Source organism: Nelusetta ayraudi, unplaced genomic scaffold (genome assembly GCF_046127955.1).
Source record: "Nelusetta ayraudi isolate G7.1 ecotype Tasmania unplaced genomic scaffold, CSIRO-AGI_Nayr_v1 ptg000011l, whole genome shotgun sequence".
In the NCBI taxonomy this organism is placed as follows: domain Eukaryota; kingdom Metazoa; phylum Chordata; class Actinopteri; order Tetraodontiformes; family Monacanthidae; genus Nelusetta; species Nelusetta ayraudi.
Window position 1 is genome coordinate 10,712,332 of NW_027466061.1, and position 18,572 is coordinate 10,730,903.

At 42.1% G+C, this 18,572-nt stretch overlaps 2 protein-coding genes across 3 annotated transcripts; one reads left to right on the forward strand and one right to left on the reverse strand.

The window, feature by feature from the left end:
* Positions 1–3,735: 3,735 nt before the first annotated feature.
* LOC142884858 (uncharacterized) lies at positions 3,736–6,006 on the reverse strand. Its single transcript, XM_076020808.1, has 2 exons — positions 5,851–6,006; positions 3,736–5,772 (listed from the first exon to the last, which is right to left on the reverse strand). The coding sequence occupies exon 2, from the start codon at positions 5,764–5,766 to the stop codon at positions 4,192–4,194; it is 1,575 nt and encodes a 524-aa protein (XP_075876923.1). The 5' UTR covers positions 5,767–5,772; positions 5,851–6,006; the 3' UTR covers positions 3,736–4,191.
* Positions 6,007–6,444: 438 nt separating this feature from the next.
* On the forward strand, positions 6,445–9,429 carry cldn1 (claudin 1). 2 transcript variants are annotated; one of them, XM_076020811.1, is made up of 5 exons: positions 6,445–6,805; positions 6,937–7,146; positions 7,852–8,016; positions 8,220–8,304; positions 9,111–9,429. In XM_076020811.1, exons 2-5 carry the CDS (start codon positions 7,002–7,004, stop codon positions 9,271–9,273), a joined length of 558 nt encoding a protein of 185 aa, XP_075876926.1. In that variant the 5' UTR covers positions 6,445–6,805; positions 6,937–7,001; the 3' UTR covers positions 9,274–9,429. The 2 variants fall into 2 exon arrangements, with proteins under 2 accessions (XP_075876926.1, XP_075876924.1); XM_076020809.1 differs by lacking the exon at positions 6,445–6,805 and having other exon boundaries at positions 6,817–7,146.
* Positions 9,430–18,572: the final 9,143 nt, after the last annotated feature.

The window sequence follows — 18,572 nt, forward strand, 5'->3', positions numbered from 1 at the left end:
AGGTCTACAGAAGGAAGCATAATTAGCTCTCTGTTTACAGCCCCCCATTAAAATGCTTTGTGTGCCTCCTGCTGAGTCTGGTGCTGCGTGGAACCGTTGACATGGTTGGAAGGGGGCAAAAATAAAGAAATCTGGTCTCAGAGGCAGGCTGGGGCGTTTGTTGTTACTAAGCTGGGAGGAACTGTTGTCTGCCCTGTGTGACATCACAAAGGGTACTCGTTTCCAGAACAGCGTGTTTCACCAATCTCCTGATAAATGTAGTGAGCAAAAGAAGGATGGACTTTTCTCATTTCTGTGTGATATAGAGGATGTATGATTCGCGACAGCGCTGGTGCTTGTGTGCTTAATCTGCGGGATGGTCCAAAATGATTTAACATCTTCGGATCAGAGCTCTGCTCTTGAATTCTCACCCCAGGCACTGGGTCTTCCATGACCTCTAGTCTTTGTCCCGTTTGTGCGTGACCTGCCCTCAGCACCGCCTTCCTCACCGTCCCATCTAAACTCTGTGGGAACACCACCACCACCACCAGGGCTTTGTGTTGTCTTGGGCATTTTGTGCGCCAGCAGATAATGTCTGCTCCCCTCCTACTTTGGCTTTCCCCCATCCTACTGCAGCGTGTCTGTTGTTAGCAGTCGGGTGAGATGTGACAGTGGTGGTGGTGTCGAGTCTCCTCATGGTACCTGAGTCACACCGTGCTGCTGTTAGTTTGCTGTTTTGATTTTTTTCTTTGGGCACTCATTGGCGGTGATGGATGCTGAAAGGCCATCTGTGTTGTAGATAACTCTATTAACTGTGGAGATGCTGCCCTGGTGGTGCTCATATCTGCAGACAGGTCAATGGGACTGGTCAGTGCTAAAATTAAAAATAAATAAATAAAATGACAAAAAAGAAACATTGCTTCAGATAAAAATACTATTATTGGTGTGGCAAAAATACAAAAAAGCTCCAGAAAGTACTTTTAACTCTGTATGAAAAAGAAATTAATTTAAACTGTGAAAAACAAATCCCTCTAAGTTTATAGATCCAGAATTTCATAAATTGTGTTTTTACACTGCTGTAATTTGTTTGTGTTTAAGTTGTTCTAGTCTCTGAAAAGCTACCAGATAACACAAGTAAACAATTTAGAAACTAATTTAATACTCATTTAATTTAAATTAGAATGTAGTTGTGCGGTGCTGTAATCAAACAAGTAGTCACTTAACAACTTCCATATGCCTCAGCGATTGTTCGCTAACAGTCTCGTCACAGGAAAGAGTCCTTCCCGTGGTTCTGGTCAAGTGAGGATTACCTCCAAAATGAGGACATCCCTCCAAACTTTGGAAGTAAGACTTTTTTTGTCATGTGCATTGTGACAGACTCGGACAGAAGACCCAATCGACCCCCTGCCCTTTGCCCCTTATTAACCCCGGGTTAGAGTGCTGTATTCAAGGTGTAGCCATCTGTGTGCCTGGCTGTGTCAAGGCTTCCCTCCTCCCTCACTCTTTATCATCCTTGCCAGTGTTCCGGGGCGCTCAACTGATCAGTGCAGGACTTTTAAATCCCTGACATGGCAGAACAGCTCAACACCACCACCATCCTCCACATATTTAATACCTATATTTGCTTTGTTTTCTTCCTTTTTTTTAAAACCTATGTTGGATTTATTCACCTTTACCTTTACAGCGGGGGCCTTTTCCTTGAGTGCCTTCAAGGAAATATCGATGAGGACTTGTTTAAAATGGCAAAATATAAATAAATCACAATCTGATATATAAAAGTACATATACTATATTAATTAGGCATGCATATTTGTATTTGCATAAGCAGACAACATTGTATTAAAGTTTGTCTATCAGAACACTGGGTGTGAAATCTCTCTTACTGACAGCCTGGCCACTGTGTTCTGAGTGGCTTCTTCTGTGAAGAGTCAGATCTTTTGGCTCTTTGTTTTACCACTTCCAACTTCTCTAATTCTGTTCTTTAACTTGTCATTTGTGTGTGCGCACACAAATCACTTTAATCATTTGACATATTCGCAACACTGAAGAGTAACAGAACTTTTTTTTTCCAGTCGGCCTACTACTAAATTGCTTTTGCTAATTGTGTTCATTGCATTTACAGCATTGACCATTGTTATCTATGTCTCTACGATATCTACATAGTGGAGAGAGATATCTTAATCTAATGAAATAAATTTAAAATGTGAGTAGATCTTGGTGTTCATCGCAGCCTCACCGCTCTTAATGAAAACAGTATTATGTTTTGTAATTCCTTCTCTCCTGGAAGGTGTTTCACTCCTGAGTCGTCAGCAGGTGGTGATCAAACAGAGAGAGGTCATGTGACTCGTGACAGATTTTTCAGATGGGAGATGATTTGTGATGTTCCACCCTTTCTATCGTAGTGACCAGCCAAAGACAGTCCATGCCACGCCACGATCAAATGTTTTGTTGGCATAATTTCCAGCGCAGGCAGATTTCCAGGAGTGTGACTTTGAGCGCACAATGTGTGGAAAGTGGTAGAGAGAATTTTGTTAAACTTGGGACAATGTTTTTATGGGAGGTTTACTTCTGGCCTTGAAGCCGTTTTACAACCCTGCCCTGAAGACTGGCCTCCCTGTCCAGTCAACCAGTCAGCAGAACAGTCAGCAGCAGCTTGATTGGCAGGTCAGTCAAACGCACGCTAGGATACATTTCCTTCTGCCACAGAATTTCACAAATATTCCTGAAGAGAACCGCTTCAGTTATTTCTTTTTAAAGGTGTAATGTCATCGAGCGTTTTATCGTAAATATCTGCCTGCCTCTGTTCCTGTTTTCCACCTTTGCCTATCAGTCCGAGGTCAATTGAACCCTCTAAATTGTCCGTAGGTGTGCATGTGAGTGTGAATGGTCGTCTGTGTCTATGTGGCCCTGCGATGAACTGGCGACTTGTCCAGGGTGTCACCCTGCCTTCACCCTAAGACAGCTGGGATAGGCTCCAGCAGACCCCGTGACCCTGAGCTCAGGAAGAAGAGGGTATAGAAAATGAATTAATGAATTAATGAATGCCTATGAGTCCCCTCTAGCGGCAGAGCAGCGGAACTGCAATGTTCTCACGTCAATACAGAAGTGAAGCCTAGATTCGACACACTTATGTAAACGAATCACAACATTAATCGAAAAGTATATATTAACATTTCAAATATTTGACCATCATTAGTAAAAAAAAGAAAACAACAATTTTATCGTTGTCAGCGCACTTTTAGTAACGATGAATCGAATTTATATTTGTGTTGAATCTGCTTCACACCAGGTGGCAACTATTTAAAAACCCTGCCAAAAACGCATAGGAAAAGTTAAGCTAGTGGAGACGTATAGGAGACGTCAGTGGAAGCAGGGAAGGAAACCAACAGAGGTCACATCAGTTTATGGCTTTTCATCAAATAAAAAGCCATCATATCGGTTTCTGTTTATATAATAGTAAAATAATTAGATATCAAGCAAGATGTTTTTAATTTAAGTCATATATTCATATCATTGAAACAATTATTTATCTATTGTGCGTTCAATATCAATTTTTATTTTTTTTTATTTTTTATTTTTTAAAAAGCACATAGCCCTTCACTCATTGCAGTAGTTAAGGTTTTCCAATCTTTTCATTTCAGTTTGGAACCAACACCCCTGTCAGTGAGCTATCCCACCAGGCCACCAAGCCCTTCGCTCTTGGTTTTCTAATGATGGTGGATTTATCTTTGAATTTTGGCTGATGGACTTTAAATATTGTGTGAGAGTGCAACCCTTTTATTGAATCACACCCAGTCCGTCAACTCCCTGAGTTACTGATGCTGACACAGCAATGGCTTTGTTTTGTGGTCTTCTCTCTTTTGTTGACTTTAAAACATAACGTTATGAAAAACGTTACATAACATTTTACATGTACATATACATAAAATTGATCTAATTCTCAAAAGCAACAAAATACCAAAAATTGTTAGGAAAAGACTAAGCAACCTGTGACATGAAGCAGCTAGCCAGGGAAAATGTGGGTTTGACCCACGTTTTGGCAAATATTTGCCCTGGAACACAAACGTTCTGAACTTTGTCATTTAAAGGGGAGGAAAAAAACATTTGGTGTTGAGTAGGAGGTTTGTTTACATTATCGGCAGTGAGAAGAGATAATATAAAGGATGAAGGATTGATTTGTACAGGGAACAAAGTCTGCTGAGCAAAGATGTGTCACTCGGCGGAAGTCTCATGTTTTGCCTGATTGTTGCAGTTGGAAAGCTCCTTTTGCACGACATGCTCGTGCACTTGGCCGTCCTCCTGCAGGAACTGCACCCTCACAGTCGTGGGAGAGCCCTTCCCCACCCTGCACTTGACAGTTAGGGTGTCGTTGTGAATTTCTTGCCTGCAGTGGCCGAGATCAGGCGCCTGCTCACCGGACTGCCAGCAGACCAGCTGGTCCGTAGTGACAGAGGCCACTGGCCGTCTGCGCAGGAACAGCGGCCTCTCGCACAGCATCCTGTCCAGCATCTCCACGCTGTGGCTGTTCTTCAGCACCCAGTCATGCAAATACCGCAGGTGGCAGTCGCATCGCCACGGGTTCCCATGCAGCCTGATCGTGTGCTGGACGGCCAGGGGGTCGAAGAGACCCTCAGGCAGGCTCTCCAACCGGTTGTCGGACAGGTAGAGCTGCTGAAGGAGCGACTGGCCCTCAAACTGCCGGGGCTCCAGTCTGCTCAGGTTGTTCTTGTGAAGGTGAATGGCCACGATCCCTGTCAAGTCAATGAATAGCATCTCGGGCAGCAGGGTGAGCTTGTTTTCTGAGAGGTCGAGGTAATCCAAAAAGAGCATGTCTCTAAAAACGTCTTGGGGCAGCTCGTGCAGCTGGTTGGAGGACAAGAGGAGAGTGGAGAGCGACGTAAGACGGCCCAGCAACAACACTTCCTTCAGCCTGTTGCCGCTCAGGTTGAGCTCCGTCAAGTTGGAGGCCTCCTGACCAAAGACTCTGTCACTGAACGTTGTGAGAAGGTTCCTGCGGAGGTTCAGCACCTTCAGCTTGGTTAGTGCAAACATGTCATTGGCCAGCTCTGAGATTCTGTTTCCCTCCAGGTGAATCTCGGTCAGCTCGGAGGTGTTCCAGAATGTGTCTGAGGGAAGGGTGGCAACGAGGTTGTTGTTTATTCTCAGGACCTCCAGCCCCGTGAGGCCGGCGAAGGTCTCCTCTCTCAGCGCTCTCATCTTGTTCAGGGACAAATCCAGGACGCGCAGGTCTTGCAGATTGCGAAACAGAAACTTGGGCACTTCCGAGATATTGTTCCCCTTCAGCTGCAGGAACTCCAGCTTTACCAGAGAGTCGAAGACGTCGGGAAGCAGCGTCTCTAAATTGTTGTAGTTGAGCATCAGTGTGGTCAGGTTTCCCTGCTTGGCAAAGGTCTCCGGGAGCAGCCGGACCAGCATCGGGTTCCCGCTGATCTCCAGCTCCTTCAGCTCCACCAAGAGTTCGAAGGCCTGCGAGTGGATGCTGCGAAGGTTGTTGTTCAGGAAGACGAGCTTGGTGAGGTGGGGGCTGTTTGGTAGAGAATGGGAGAAGAGGTAGTGCAGCTCCGAGGAGATGATCACAAACTCCCGGATCTTGCTGGACGTGTTCCTGGGTAAGTAGGGCAACCCTCCATCGGTGCACAGCACCTGCAGCGGGGTGAAACACTGGCACCTCAGCGGGCAGGAAATTTGTGAGTCTGTGTTGGCCTCGGGACAGCAGTGAAGCAGCAGCAGCAGCAGGAGCAAAGGCAGAATCGAGGATGCCCCCATGTTTTACTGACAAAACACAAAACAACAATAAATAAAAACAGGAAATGTTTCAGAAGCAAGGAGATTTCAAATTCACTGACTCACCACAGGGCGACAAATCACTAATGTTTTTCTTGTTTGACGTTGTGATATTCAGTGCACCTCCGCACACAGGTCCTCTGCTGGCTCTGTTAGCTGGTTTACTGGAAGTGGCAGCAGCAGCTTTGGATTGGGAAAGACTAAACCTTTGGTCAGCATCCAGCACCGGCCATGATTTCATTTGCTCTACACACACACCCACGCATGCGCACACACGCACGCACACACACACACACACACACACACACACACACACACACACACACACACACAAAGAAACTCTCTGTTGTTACTTGTACAGAAACATGATAGTCAACTCCAAAACAGCAGAATGTGGTTTGAATTTAATTGTGCTGTTTTTCAGAACTTTATTAGAGTTTGAGAGTGATTTTATTTTCTCATTACATTTGAAGTTTTTTTTTATTGTTGATTTGGTTTGATTTTTGTATCAAATACAAACACAGCACTGTGTAAATAATGTTTACATTTTTTTCTAATTCGGAAATGTAACATTAAGTTGTTTGAAGCTTGACACAGATTTTTTGGTACAGATTTTTACATTATTTTTCGAGGTAATAGTGAATCACTGATTGTTATCACCAAACAAATCGATGAGTATCCCAGTGCTGGGAACGTTTGTCCATCTTAACTCTCTTATTTTAAGTGCATCAGAAAACCAAACTTTCCATTTCCCTCTGTGCTCTCTGCTAAAAACTACTAAATAATTCTGATTTAGTAAATAATCCAAAATAAAACAATCAGACTGAATATTACAGAAGAACCATTGAGAAGATGTGGCTGGTTAAAGAATTATCTCAGCAGTACTTCATGTTGAGCCGCCACTGTAAATTGCAGGAGGCCTTCAGCTCCACTAGAGGTCCTCCTGCATCTTCTCAGCCTAGATGTGCTGGTCTTCCTGGATCCTCCCTGTCCTCTAGGGACGGTTGATGGTGATATACAGGTAGACACAGCTGTAGGGAACTCACAGCTCCCCCCACACAGGAGCCACAGCAGCAACCTTTTTTGGCTGAGGGGCTGGTTTATTTATAATTTCTGACATTACCTTTAACTTTTCTACAATGGCCAACGCAGGCATCCAGCTCCTGGGATTCACGTTGGCCTTCCTGGGTTTCATTGGCTCCATAATTTCTACCATCATGGTGGAGTGGAAGGCTTCGTCCTACGCGGGAGACAACATCATCACGGCCCAGGCCATGTATGAAGGACTGTGGAAGACCTGCGTGTATCAGAGCACCGGGCAGATGCAGTGTAAACAATACGATTCGCTGCTCCAGTTGCCAGGTGAGTGTTTTCACATGGTAGCACGGCAGAAAACACTTCTGCCCTTTGTATCTGAACTTTTACTCAGCAAAAACACAGATTTGGAGAAGGCATCTGGGAAGTCAATGTGTGTTGGGAAGGTGATGTGGTGGTGAATGTGCAGGTCACAACTTGTCCACCAAATTGTTTTGGAATTGTTGTTTTGCGTACTTGATGACTTTCTGGGCCCATGGATCTTAACACAACAGCCACTGATAATTAAAGGGAATGCCACTACAAAAATGGCTATCAAGGTTATTTGGCAATAGGCCAAAATGCTGAACAACCCTGTTTAAATTTGGATCTAAAAACTGCGCAAACTTTGTGAAACTATTTGTCTCCATTCAAGGGAAGACCCTTCACAAGTTTGAAAAGGTGTCCAACTCCCTGCGTGCAGAGACATGTCAGCCAAATACCAGCAGCACAGAGGATCCTTTCGCCTCCTGTTGGGGGAAAATCTACACAAGTCACAGCGAGCCTCTGATTTATGAAAAAGAAATGGCAAATGACACACCATGTTGTGTAGAGACTTGAAAAAGCTTGACCAGATTAGAGGAAACATTGCTTTCAGACCACAAGGATCCATTGTGGACCTGCAGTTTGTGAACTTCCCTAACCATTGTGTGTGTGTGTGTGTGTGTGTGTGTGTGTGTGTGTGTGTGTGTGTGTGTGTGTGTGTATCTTCAGCGATCGTCCAGGGCACCAGGGGCCTGATGTTGTCTGCCGCCTTGCTGGGCTTCATCGCCATCCTGGTGGAAATGGTGGGCATGAGGTGCACCACCTGCTTGGCAGGGGAACCCCAGCAGAAGGACAAAGTCGCCCTGGTCGGAGGAGTCATCTTCCTCATCTCTGGTCAGAGCCTGTTTGAGTTTAGGCACACAACAGTGGTGTTTGGGGCATCAAGATGTTTCCTCTAACGGGGTGCTGTGTGTGAGTTGCGGTTCTCCTCACACCCGGCAGATGTTGCTCCACACTTGTCTCACTCTGACTGCAGCACTGCAGACTGCTGAGTGACATGACAGTGACATATTCTGCCTCTGCTTGCGACACTCCAGGTCTGCTGGCTCTGGTGGGGACGTCGTGGTACGGCCACAGGATCGCAAAGGAATTCTACGACCCATTCACTCCCACTAATTCCAGGTGTGTTGAAGTCTGAAATTAGCACGATTGTCCCCGCGGTCGTGGCTGTTGACGTGTTTCCTAGGTGAGCAAAACATTGTGTTGTATTAGTAAAATCAAAAATAGCTTGGAATTCCCATATGATGCAACAGCCACTTTGCAATAAGTTCCAACAATGGCGAGTGAACTCCCCAAAAATACGCAGCGAGAAGTCGGTCCTGCGCTCATTTTGCGAGAGAGTGTTTGCTATAGTTTTGGAAAGGAGCCCTTTGTGATGTGACGCATCTCGTAGCTTAGCGACCACACCTGCATATTGCAGGCAGGAGGGCTACACTTGACTTTTCACGGTGATCTGGAGAGTCTGGATTAATCAATGATACAAAGCTGATCTACAGGAGTTTTGTTCAGAATAATAAATGGTAAAATGTTTTTAATTCTGGACTTATAACTGCTGAATTTTAATAGTTTCTGATCACACATTTTGTTCACAAGATCTGCAAATTATCTGCAAATCTACAAATAACTAGTATCCAAATGCATAAAGCCATCACTGAAAGTGTGAAAATCTTTAGCAATTAAAAATTGAGTAATTTTGAAAAGCAAAAGCACTTAATCAGTGTTCCTGGGCAGTCAGAAAACAACCACAGCACCATGCTGAAAATAAACAACTCATCCAAGCTGTTAGGTCAGTTCAGTGTTGCCAGAAACTGCCGGGGGAACCTTGTGTGTGAGTTGCACAATATTCACATGACACATCTTCTTACTAGAATTCTCACCGTAGCAGAGCTTGTTTTGCAAGCTGTGTAAAGTGTGATACTCCCCCCCAGGTATGAGTTTGGAAGCGCGCTGTACCTGGGATGGGGTGCAGCCTGCCTCACCATCATAGGGGGCGGCTTCCTCTGCTGCCACTGTTCCAGCGACGGCCAGAGCAAGTCTCCGCGCTACCCACCGTCCCGCTCTGCAGGACAGCCGGGGAAGGACTACGTCTAAGCAGCTTCCTGCCGTCTTTCACACGTGTTGGCTTCAAGTGTACTTTGATGAGGTGTTGTCTGTGCTGTATGTGTGTTTTTATATATTGAGAGACGTATCCCCCTGCTCGTTCAAATAAACAAAAAAGAAAGAAAAGAAAACAACGTGTCACTTGCAGTTATGAAGAACACGTTGATACTCAGAAGGGGGAAAATGTCACTCCTCCACTACAACTTATGTCCCTTTACTTTCAACCTGATAACATGGGCGCTTTTGCCGTTTTCTGTATTATTTAATATTACCAATATGGTTGCAGTTACATTTTTGTTTGCGCACAATTATGATCACATTTCTTGGTTAAATAAAAGAAAAACAAACGAAGAAATAAAGCAATATTTATTCCTGCATTTTAACAAAAAATACATCGTTCTTTGGCAGTACTCTGAGTTCACCTCTATTTGCACTGCACTGCAAACGTGTTGAACTTATTCTAATCATTTATTTATTTGAAAATCATAAAACCTTACTATTAAGTATCACAAGTGAGTAAAATAATTCACTCCAAATTGCGTATATAATTCTTGATCAGTCTTAAGTACATGTTTTAAATAGGTTGTATACATGTTGTATCATGTTAGATGAAAAATCTCATCTGGCTCACTCGTCACAGGAGCTGCTGCGGTGTTTTCTTGCATCAGCAATGGCTCCTGCAGAATTCGTGGCCGCAGGGCAGGCAAAGCAGAGCTCATATGATTCCCCCTGACTCCTGTCCTGACATGTCCACTGCACCAGCACAAGAGCCCTTCACCGCTCACAGGAACCGGACCAGGATTCCAAAGTAGTGACACCGCCTACAAGGTTTCCTTTAGTCTGGAGGAGGAACTACTACACATAGGTTGACCCCCCCCCCTCACACACACACACACACACACACACACACACACACACACACACACACACACACGCTACTGTTTTTTTTACCCTTCTGACTGAGCTTGGGTCACCTTAAACACAAAGGGCAGAGAGCGCCCCCGCCTGGTGAATGAAATGCACGCAGGTCAAAACCCTCAAGGGTTTTGAAATATGAAGTTGAGCTGACATGTACCAAGTATACGGTAATTAAGGCCACCATTTAGCTATAACACTAATGAGAGTAAAAATGAAAAAAGCAAAGTGTGAACAGTGAGCAGAGAGGAGATGAATGAAAACATACAAAAGGAAGCAGAATAACAAGGGAGTGAACTTGAACGAAACATAGCAAAACAGAAAAATGAACAAACAGAATGTTACATTTATATTTTGTCATTTATATGATTGATTATTAATATTTGAATGAATGCATCGAGTTTAATTTCCCAAGTCTCCGTCATTTGTTTTTACAGTCAATCTCACATGAAAAAAATACCAAATAATTATTTTATTCTTCAGCTGTTTTTTGTCTTTTCATTGTTGTGCTGCCTAAATCTCTAATGTACTATGTTGGGCCATGCGTCTGTGCAGAGGTTGTTTGGTCTCACCACTTTGTTCAGTTTTGTTTCAGTCTTGGTGTTTTGTCCTTTGTCTGAGGGTGTTGCAAGGTCTGAAATGAACCGGAATGGCATGTTTGGGAAAAAAAAAAAATTTCTTACTTCCATTAATTACAACAAAAGAGCAGTAAGCATTACATAAACTGCGCATTGTAAAAAGTTGATTACAGTGACATAAGTGGTCACTAGGGGGAGACATGGACCCAAAGGCGCAGACGGGTTGGACAGGAATCAAAAAGAAAAAAAAATGTCAGCGGTGACGGAGAAATTTTTACGTCACAGAAAACGCAAAGATTTATTTTATTTTATTTTGAAGAGGTTTGTTTGCAAGGCTGTTAGTAGGCAAACGCACACTTCACCCATCAAGTGTGTCATGATGTCAATATTTACAGAATAGAATAGCAGAGCTTGAGAGGCCCAGGGCGTAGTAGCATTTCTAAAGGCAAGTAGTGCACATAAATCTGTATGTTGTTTGGTGGATAGAACTATGAGCTATGAACTATTTTTGTTTTACTCGCTACAAATAAGCATGTCTGCATAAACAGCATGTGTGCTCAAATACATACATACATTAATAAATTAATAAATGAAATAAACATGAAAAGCAATAATATTGTCCAAATAAATCAAATGTCATAAATGACTGAAAGCACTCAAATATGTGTAAAAACGTGCAAACTGTCACATTGCACTTTTAGATTTTAGCACTTAAAATAACATTCCCACCAACTGCTATTTGTGCTGGTTAGAAAAACAACAACAACAACAACAACAAAGAAAGAAAAGGTCATCATAGGGCAAACAAGGACACTCTGAGTCATTCTGGGTGACAGAGATTGCGGTTATAGACAATAACCGTAGTGACCTACAACATGAGAACAGACTCTGAGCCCCATCTGCACCTGATCCTCTGACAGCTCTAAGACCGGCCTCAAATGAAGCTAACTGACCAAATCCTATTACATGAAAAGTGTTAAGGCCTCAAAAGCAGCTTTGTATTTAATCTAATCCTGTAATAACACTTTTCTAATATGTGACACAGAGTTTCATCCACAATTAATTTTTCCCTTTTTTAAAAGATTGTTGTGCCACGTGTTTTTGCTAACACAGCTGTTAGCAGTCACTTTGGACACTTAAAAATTAATAATGAGTGACGAACCAAACCATCGGAGTCATTTCTGGTCTCATGAACACCCCCCATTACTTTCCTGGAGGGCAAAACCAAGGAAATGTACTGAATGTATCTGTCAGTAACACCACAGCAAGACCACAAGTGCTTACACACTCATTTAAGCCTCACACAGTCCAGGATTCTGAACAGGAGGTTCTGGTCGCCAGAACGTGCACAGGTCTATTACTGTGTTTTCCTTCTAAATAATCAGCTAACAGACTTAGAAAGCGATACAATAACCTTAGCATTGCCAAATAGATTATGAGCTCAGTGATATAATGTCTTGTTCACAACTGCTCTGTCGTCAAAACCCATTTTCAACTTCAGTTCCAACTGCAGTTGGAACTAAAAAATACCTTTGGAAAAACAAACCCCTCAAATGACTGCATTTTAAAACTTAGTTTCAGAGGAATGGCCAGGCATTGCTACATAACACACACTGAATAAGTAAATCTGCTCATACACTTACAGCATTAATTAATTGGATGACATAATCAGAACAACTAACAACAGCCATTAAAAAACACACTGAGTTGTTGTTTTCATGTGAAATACATGAAATAAAAGAGTGGAACAATATACAGTTGCCATTTACTAGACACTCTATTTTATGGAAGAACATATTGTAATAAAAAATAATAAAAGAAGTTTATTATTGCTCCAAACTTTATGAAACAAAAAGATACAAGAATTCCCATGTCTTGTATCCTTACAGTCACTGTGTGCTGAAACCTGTAATAAGTCTCAAGCTTTAGTTTAAACAATAATAGCAAATGAAGCAACTGTTCTGGCTGGTTGCCATGGTAAATTCTAAAAGGTCCCTGATACTATAATAATAATAATAATAATAATAATAATAATAATAATAATAATAATAATAATAATTATTATTATTATTATTATTATTATTATTATTATAATTATTATTATTATTATTACTAGTATTATAGTATCAGGGACCTTTTAGAATCAGCATAATAACAATAATAATAATAATAATAATAATAATTATTATTATTATTATTATTATTATTATTATTATTATTATTATTATTATTGTTATTATTATTATTATTATTATTATTATTATTATTACTACAATATGATTATGATCCCTGAAAAATCCCAGAACGGCAGCTCCCACCACTGCCTACTATCACAGTGTAGGTTCTTCTGTATGCTGAGATACAGATTCAGCAGTGACCCCTGATCTGGATTGACAGCCCTGGCTGTCGGCTGTATAACGCGGCAATCCCTGTGACTAGCAAGGCAGAGGGATAAACCCCAGATCAAAACTACAGGATCCGAACTGCTACTTAGCTTTTTCCTGGGGAGTTGAGACGGAATCCTGATTCACCTGCTCAGAAGTTGCAAGCTATCAATGTCACTGACATGCTTTCAAAAAAGTGATGAATTGTGGATCAGTGAGCAATTCTGTGCTGCCTTGTAAAATACCTGTTGGACTGTGATAAGTTCTTGATTTGGGTATGCGATCTGGTTTAGACACACACACACACACACACACACACACACACACACACACACACACACACACACACACACACGTATGATTATGTGTAAAGTTCAAGTGGAGCTGTCTGGGCTGGGTGCTGGCCGGGGCTTGAACCCCCAGCCGCCTCCACTGTAGCCTGTTGTTTAGACTACTGGGCCACACGCTTCACTTTGATCTGCATAAGTACATAAGCAACACTATTTGTATAATTTAACATTGGACAGTCATTTCTGCAAAGGGAAAAACTCTGAACCATGAATCATTTTCAAGCAAAAACAAAACAAAACAAAACAAAACAAAAAACGACTGGATCGTTTGGATTTTTGCGCATGTTGTGATTTTAAATTGGTCTTTTTCATGTGTGTTTTAGGCTGATCTGAGCCCTTACATTTTTTGGCACCTGAAAATGTTAAGATGTTGTGTTCTTTCCTGCTTTTTCATGCCAAACTTTCATCTTCCCTGCGTGTTTTGGACTGATCTGGGGCTTTCGGGAATTTATTGTGTTGTTGATGGTTACTGTTTGGGGCAACTGGAATTTATCAAAGATGTTGTGGCTCTTCTACGCATGACTAAAGTACTTATATACCTCTGTTGTCCTCAATCAAAAGGGGTGTATACCTCACTGGGCTAAACCCTTAGTTGATCGGATAGCCTATTGGGTTAGACTGCTGACTGTGGTGTGGGAGACCTGGATTCAATTCCTTTTTTAGGCAACTGAAATTTACCCATTATTTTATTCCTATGTATGTATGTATGGTTGAGGTACTACCTCTGCAGTCATGTGACAAGAAGGGTGGATAACTTAGTGGGATAAACCACTGACTGTCATGTGGGAGAGCATGGGTTTGATACTTGCTCGAGGTGAGTGAACTTCTCCCGACCAAAAATTTACCAGCGTCTGTTTTCTTTTTTCCAGAGGTTCTTGTAAACTTCTAAACTGTTTGCATCGAAGCAGCCAGGACTGCTCATTTGGCTAGATGTCTGACTGTGGTGCAGGGCACCTGGGTTCAATTCCTGGTTGCATCAACTGCAGTTCACCAACAATTTTATTCCCATATATTTAAGCTTGAGGTACTTATATACCTCTGCAGTCCAATGTCAGCAGGGGTGGGTAGCTCAGGGGGTTAGACCACTGATAGTTATGTGGATCACCCTGGTTTGATTCCTGATCCAAGTATCAGACTGTCTTCTATTTTCCATTGTCTTTTTTTTCAGAGGAACTTGTAAATGCATAACCCATTTACACTGAAGCATACAGGGTTTCTCATTGGGTTAGACTGAAGACTATGGTACAGTAGACCTTGAATCAGTTCCAGCTTGAGGCAAAAGGAAATTACCCAAGATTTTATTACCATCTATATGTATGCTTGATGTACTTGTATAACTCGATAGTAATCTGTCAAAAGGGGTGGGGAAGCTATCACTGTCAGATCTGCATGTTTTGGAAAGTCATGGTCATGAAACATTTTAAAAAGAAAAAAAAAAACATACTACAGAGTAGCATGAATGCATCTGGACTACAGAGGTATGTATGCATGTTAGTAACCTTGTTTATAGGCAGGTTTGGGCTAGATTTGGGGTTGGGATCAACGTCTGGGGTTAGGATTGGGGTAAGGGTTTGTCCTGGGATCAGGGTCTGGGATAGGGTAAGGGTTGGGTTTGGGCTGGGATTAGGGTTAGGGTCGGAATTAGGGTTGGGGTTAGGGTTGGTATCAGGGACTGGGGTTAGGGTTAGGGCTGAGGTTAGGGTCTGGCCTTGGGTTGGCATTAGCGTTAAGGTTGGCGTTAGGGTTGGGGTTAAAGTTGGGATTTGGGTAGAATTAGGGTTAGGGTTAGGGTTATGGTTTCCTTTCCTTTTAACAGAGGTAAAGAATTCAATCAGATTGAATCCAGTGTAAAGATCAACAGCAGATAGGTACAATGAAATACAAATACAAAAAATCTCTTTGTACTGCTTGTCTTCCATACAAATGACCTGCAACCTCAGCCAACACATTTGACCCAGAACAACAACCTCTAAAGATCTGGAAAAAGATACCATGACTCCTAGCTGCTACTTGTAACAGTGTTTTTGCAACACTGTGAAACTCCAGAATGGTTACGTCCATTTGATGATGTCACCAGATTAAATTTCCTGTTTAGACTGGTTGATGCCCATGCACTAGAACACTCTCACTAAAAATCCTCACTTTACTTTCATGCACCATCTCCATCCTCCAGGACTTGGGCCTCCTCCTGATGAAGGTTTCTTTTCTTGTGCATTTATGGTCCCAATTATCCTCTTGATCTCGTGTTTCTCTCATAACTGGGTACGTGGTAAAAAAGTAAAGAGGCACATGGTCACAGGTGGAAAGGGGGTGGTATTAATTTAGAAGGCACAGCTAAAGGCACACACACATACACACCAGGACAGATATACACATCAAACCGCATAATCCTCCAAGCCTTAACTAATGAGATCACCTCCACACAGAGGTCACTGATTCAACATGGCAGGAAGTCCAGTTGTGAGGGTTTCCTGTTCAGTCTGAGCTCTTTATAGCGCACAAACCGTTCAATTCCCATGTCTTTGTGTCTTATCAACTTCATCAGGCATCACAACCGGCCAATCAGACTCGGCTGGCCTCCGGCAATGCCACAAACTGTGGTCTGCACGTAGCAAATGTACACGCTCTGCCTGCGCTGTCTGTGTAGTAGGACGGAGAGGGACGCAGTGTATGTGATGCATGTGATGCGTCCTTTGGTTCGCTTGTACTTATAAAGGTAGTAGGAGTGGGAAAGTAATAATTGGCGGGATTCAGCCAGCAAGGCCAGCCCATCCCGTCAGACGGTTTACAAATTTTCCTGGAACTAGTGAACCTTTTGAAAAAACTGGCTGGACTGGCTCTGCTTTGGGGTCTGGACTGGATGTGGAAGTGAATGATTCAAGCGCAGCCACTCAGTCGACCCATGAAACTCCACTGTGACCCGTCGCCTCCTCCGGTCTGAAGGAGAGCAGGAGTCACATGAGATGAAATTCTATCATCATGTTACCCAAAGATTTGGTGCCATTAAGGAACACGTTTTTACTTATATACACACACGCACAATGACATACTACATACTGACATACTGATAGGAGATAATTTAGTATATTTGTATGTACGTGGGTATATGTGTACATATATATATATATATGTATATGTATATATATATATATATATATATATATATATATGTATATGTATATATATATGTATATATATGTATATATATATATATATATATATATATATATATATATATATATATACATGTATATATATATATATATATATATATATATATATATATATATATATATACATACATATATATACACACACACATAAATATATACACACATATACATGTACATATATACGTACGTCTTCAACGTACATATATGAGAAGGCATACAAGACTGAGAAGGCATCATTCTTGTCTGAAAGGTAAACTGTTTTTGTTGCTTTGCTTGTAAACGCTTCTGTTAATAAAATACATACAAAGGTCGATTGTTCAGTTTGTACCAAAATAAGATACTGATCGCTGCCGAATGGATTAAAACCGACAGCATGTTTTCCCATTAACTTCATTTTGTCTTCATTATAACTGGTGTCCCATGAGTCCACTTTTGGATTCGTCCCTCGTCATTCATCAGTATTTTTAACCCCCATCCCACTTTTGCATCAACTTCAGAAGTTAGCCTGGAGTAATGAAAAGGTTCTCATGCAACGTTTAAATACGTGAATCTTCACCTTGCAAACCCTAAACCATACTTTCACTGCTCCGATCTGACACTCAGTGCTCTCATCGTGCATCACAACATCTCCAATAGCTACGTTCCAGTGTTGAGTTTCATCTCTTCAACTTTTGTCCTTGCAGACTCGAGTGGCTCTGGTTCTTCACCCTCGTGGCGAGCACATGGCTCTGATCTTCCAGACGGTCAGTCAGCCAGGGCCGAACTGGAGCTCCACGGACCGCCAGCGAACCCGGTGATTTACAGCCTCACTTCTCAATCCCTGCACGCAATTATATTATAACTATTTATTATAATATATCACTTATATTAATATATTATTAACATACATTATATATAAGCGCCCACAACAATATTAGAATTATCTGGTTTATCCTGAGCTGTGCACCCTTGCAGGTGGCCTATGATGGGGAACCTCAGCCACCAGATGGTATCCGGGATTACGTTTGTGGGGGACTTTATCAATTTCGCTTGAATGTTTGCAGCTATGCTTCCAAGTGTGGAATGAAAAGCTACTGGTCGCAAAATATCAGGTGAATAAGTTAGAAGAATGAAGTTGGTTTTTGCATTTCCTGCATGTACCAATTTATAAGTGGATTCAACAAGTGAATTCATGCATGGGTTACAGTGAATTCATGAAAGAGTTGCCATGAGTTCACGTCATCATGAACGCATCTGGACTACTTAAGATTTGGTTAGTGTGTGAGATAAATAGGTCAGGTAGTCGTTGCTGTCTGCGGTTGATGACATATCATAACTAATATTTGACCCCTCGTGTAACAAATTTCAGACAACAAAGCTCGACACTATTGACCCGTCACTCTTCACGTGGAAGCTAATTGACTCTTTTACGCCTTACTGAGCATCACAGACTTAAGCTGAAAACCATGCTAATTCTTTCACAGTTGTGTGTGTCAGTAAATGATATAATCTGGGCAGCTTTGTCCTGGAGCCTACGAAAGAAACCCTAAAGCCTCACGAGACCCGCAAACAATGGAGGTTTTTTAAGGGAAAATGACATTTTGGAGCGAAAAGCGAAAAGCTAAAAACACTGCAGCTGTGTTAGCACCGCACGGCTGAAAGCAAGCAGTAAAGGAGTCATGAGAAGTTCATAGATCTAATTTAAAGCTGGGCACAGTGTATGTGTGCAATATTTCAGTCTGATTCAATTTGGAGGGAACATGTGAGTGTCGCCCAAAGGACAAGCCGCAGTCATTCAGCTTGTCTTCACTATTTATTTAGGGCCTGCGGCTCTTGTTCGCATAACCCCTTTTAAACGGAGGCTTGTTTCCTGTCGGCTGTCAATGACATTGCCAGTTTCTTGCCTCTAGC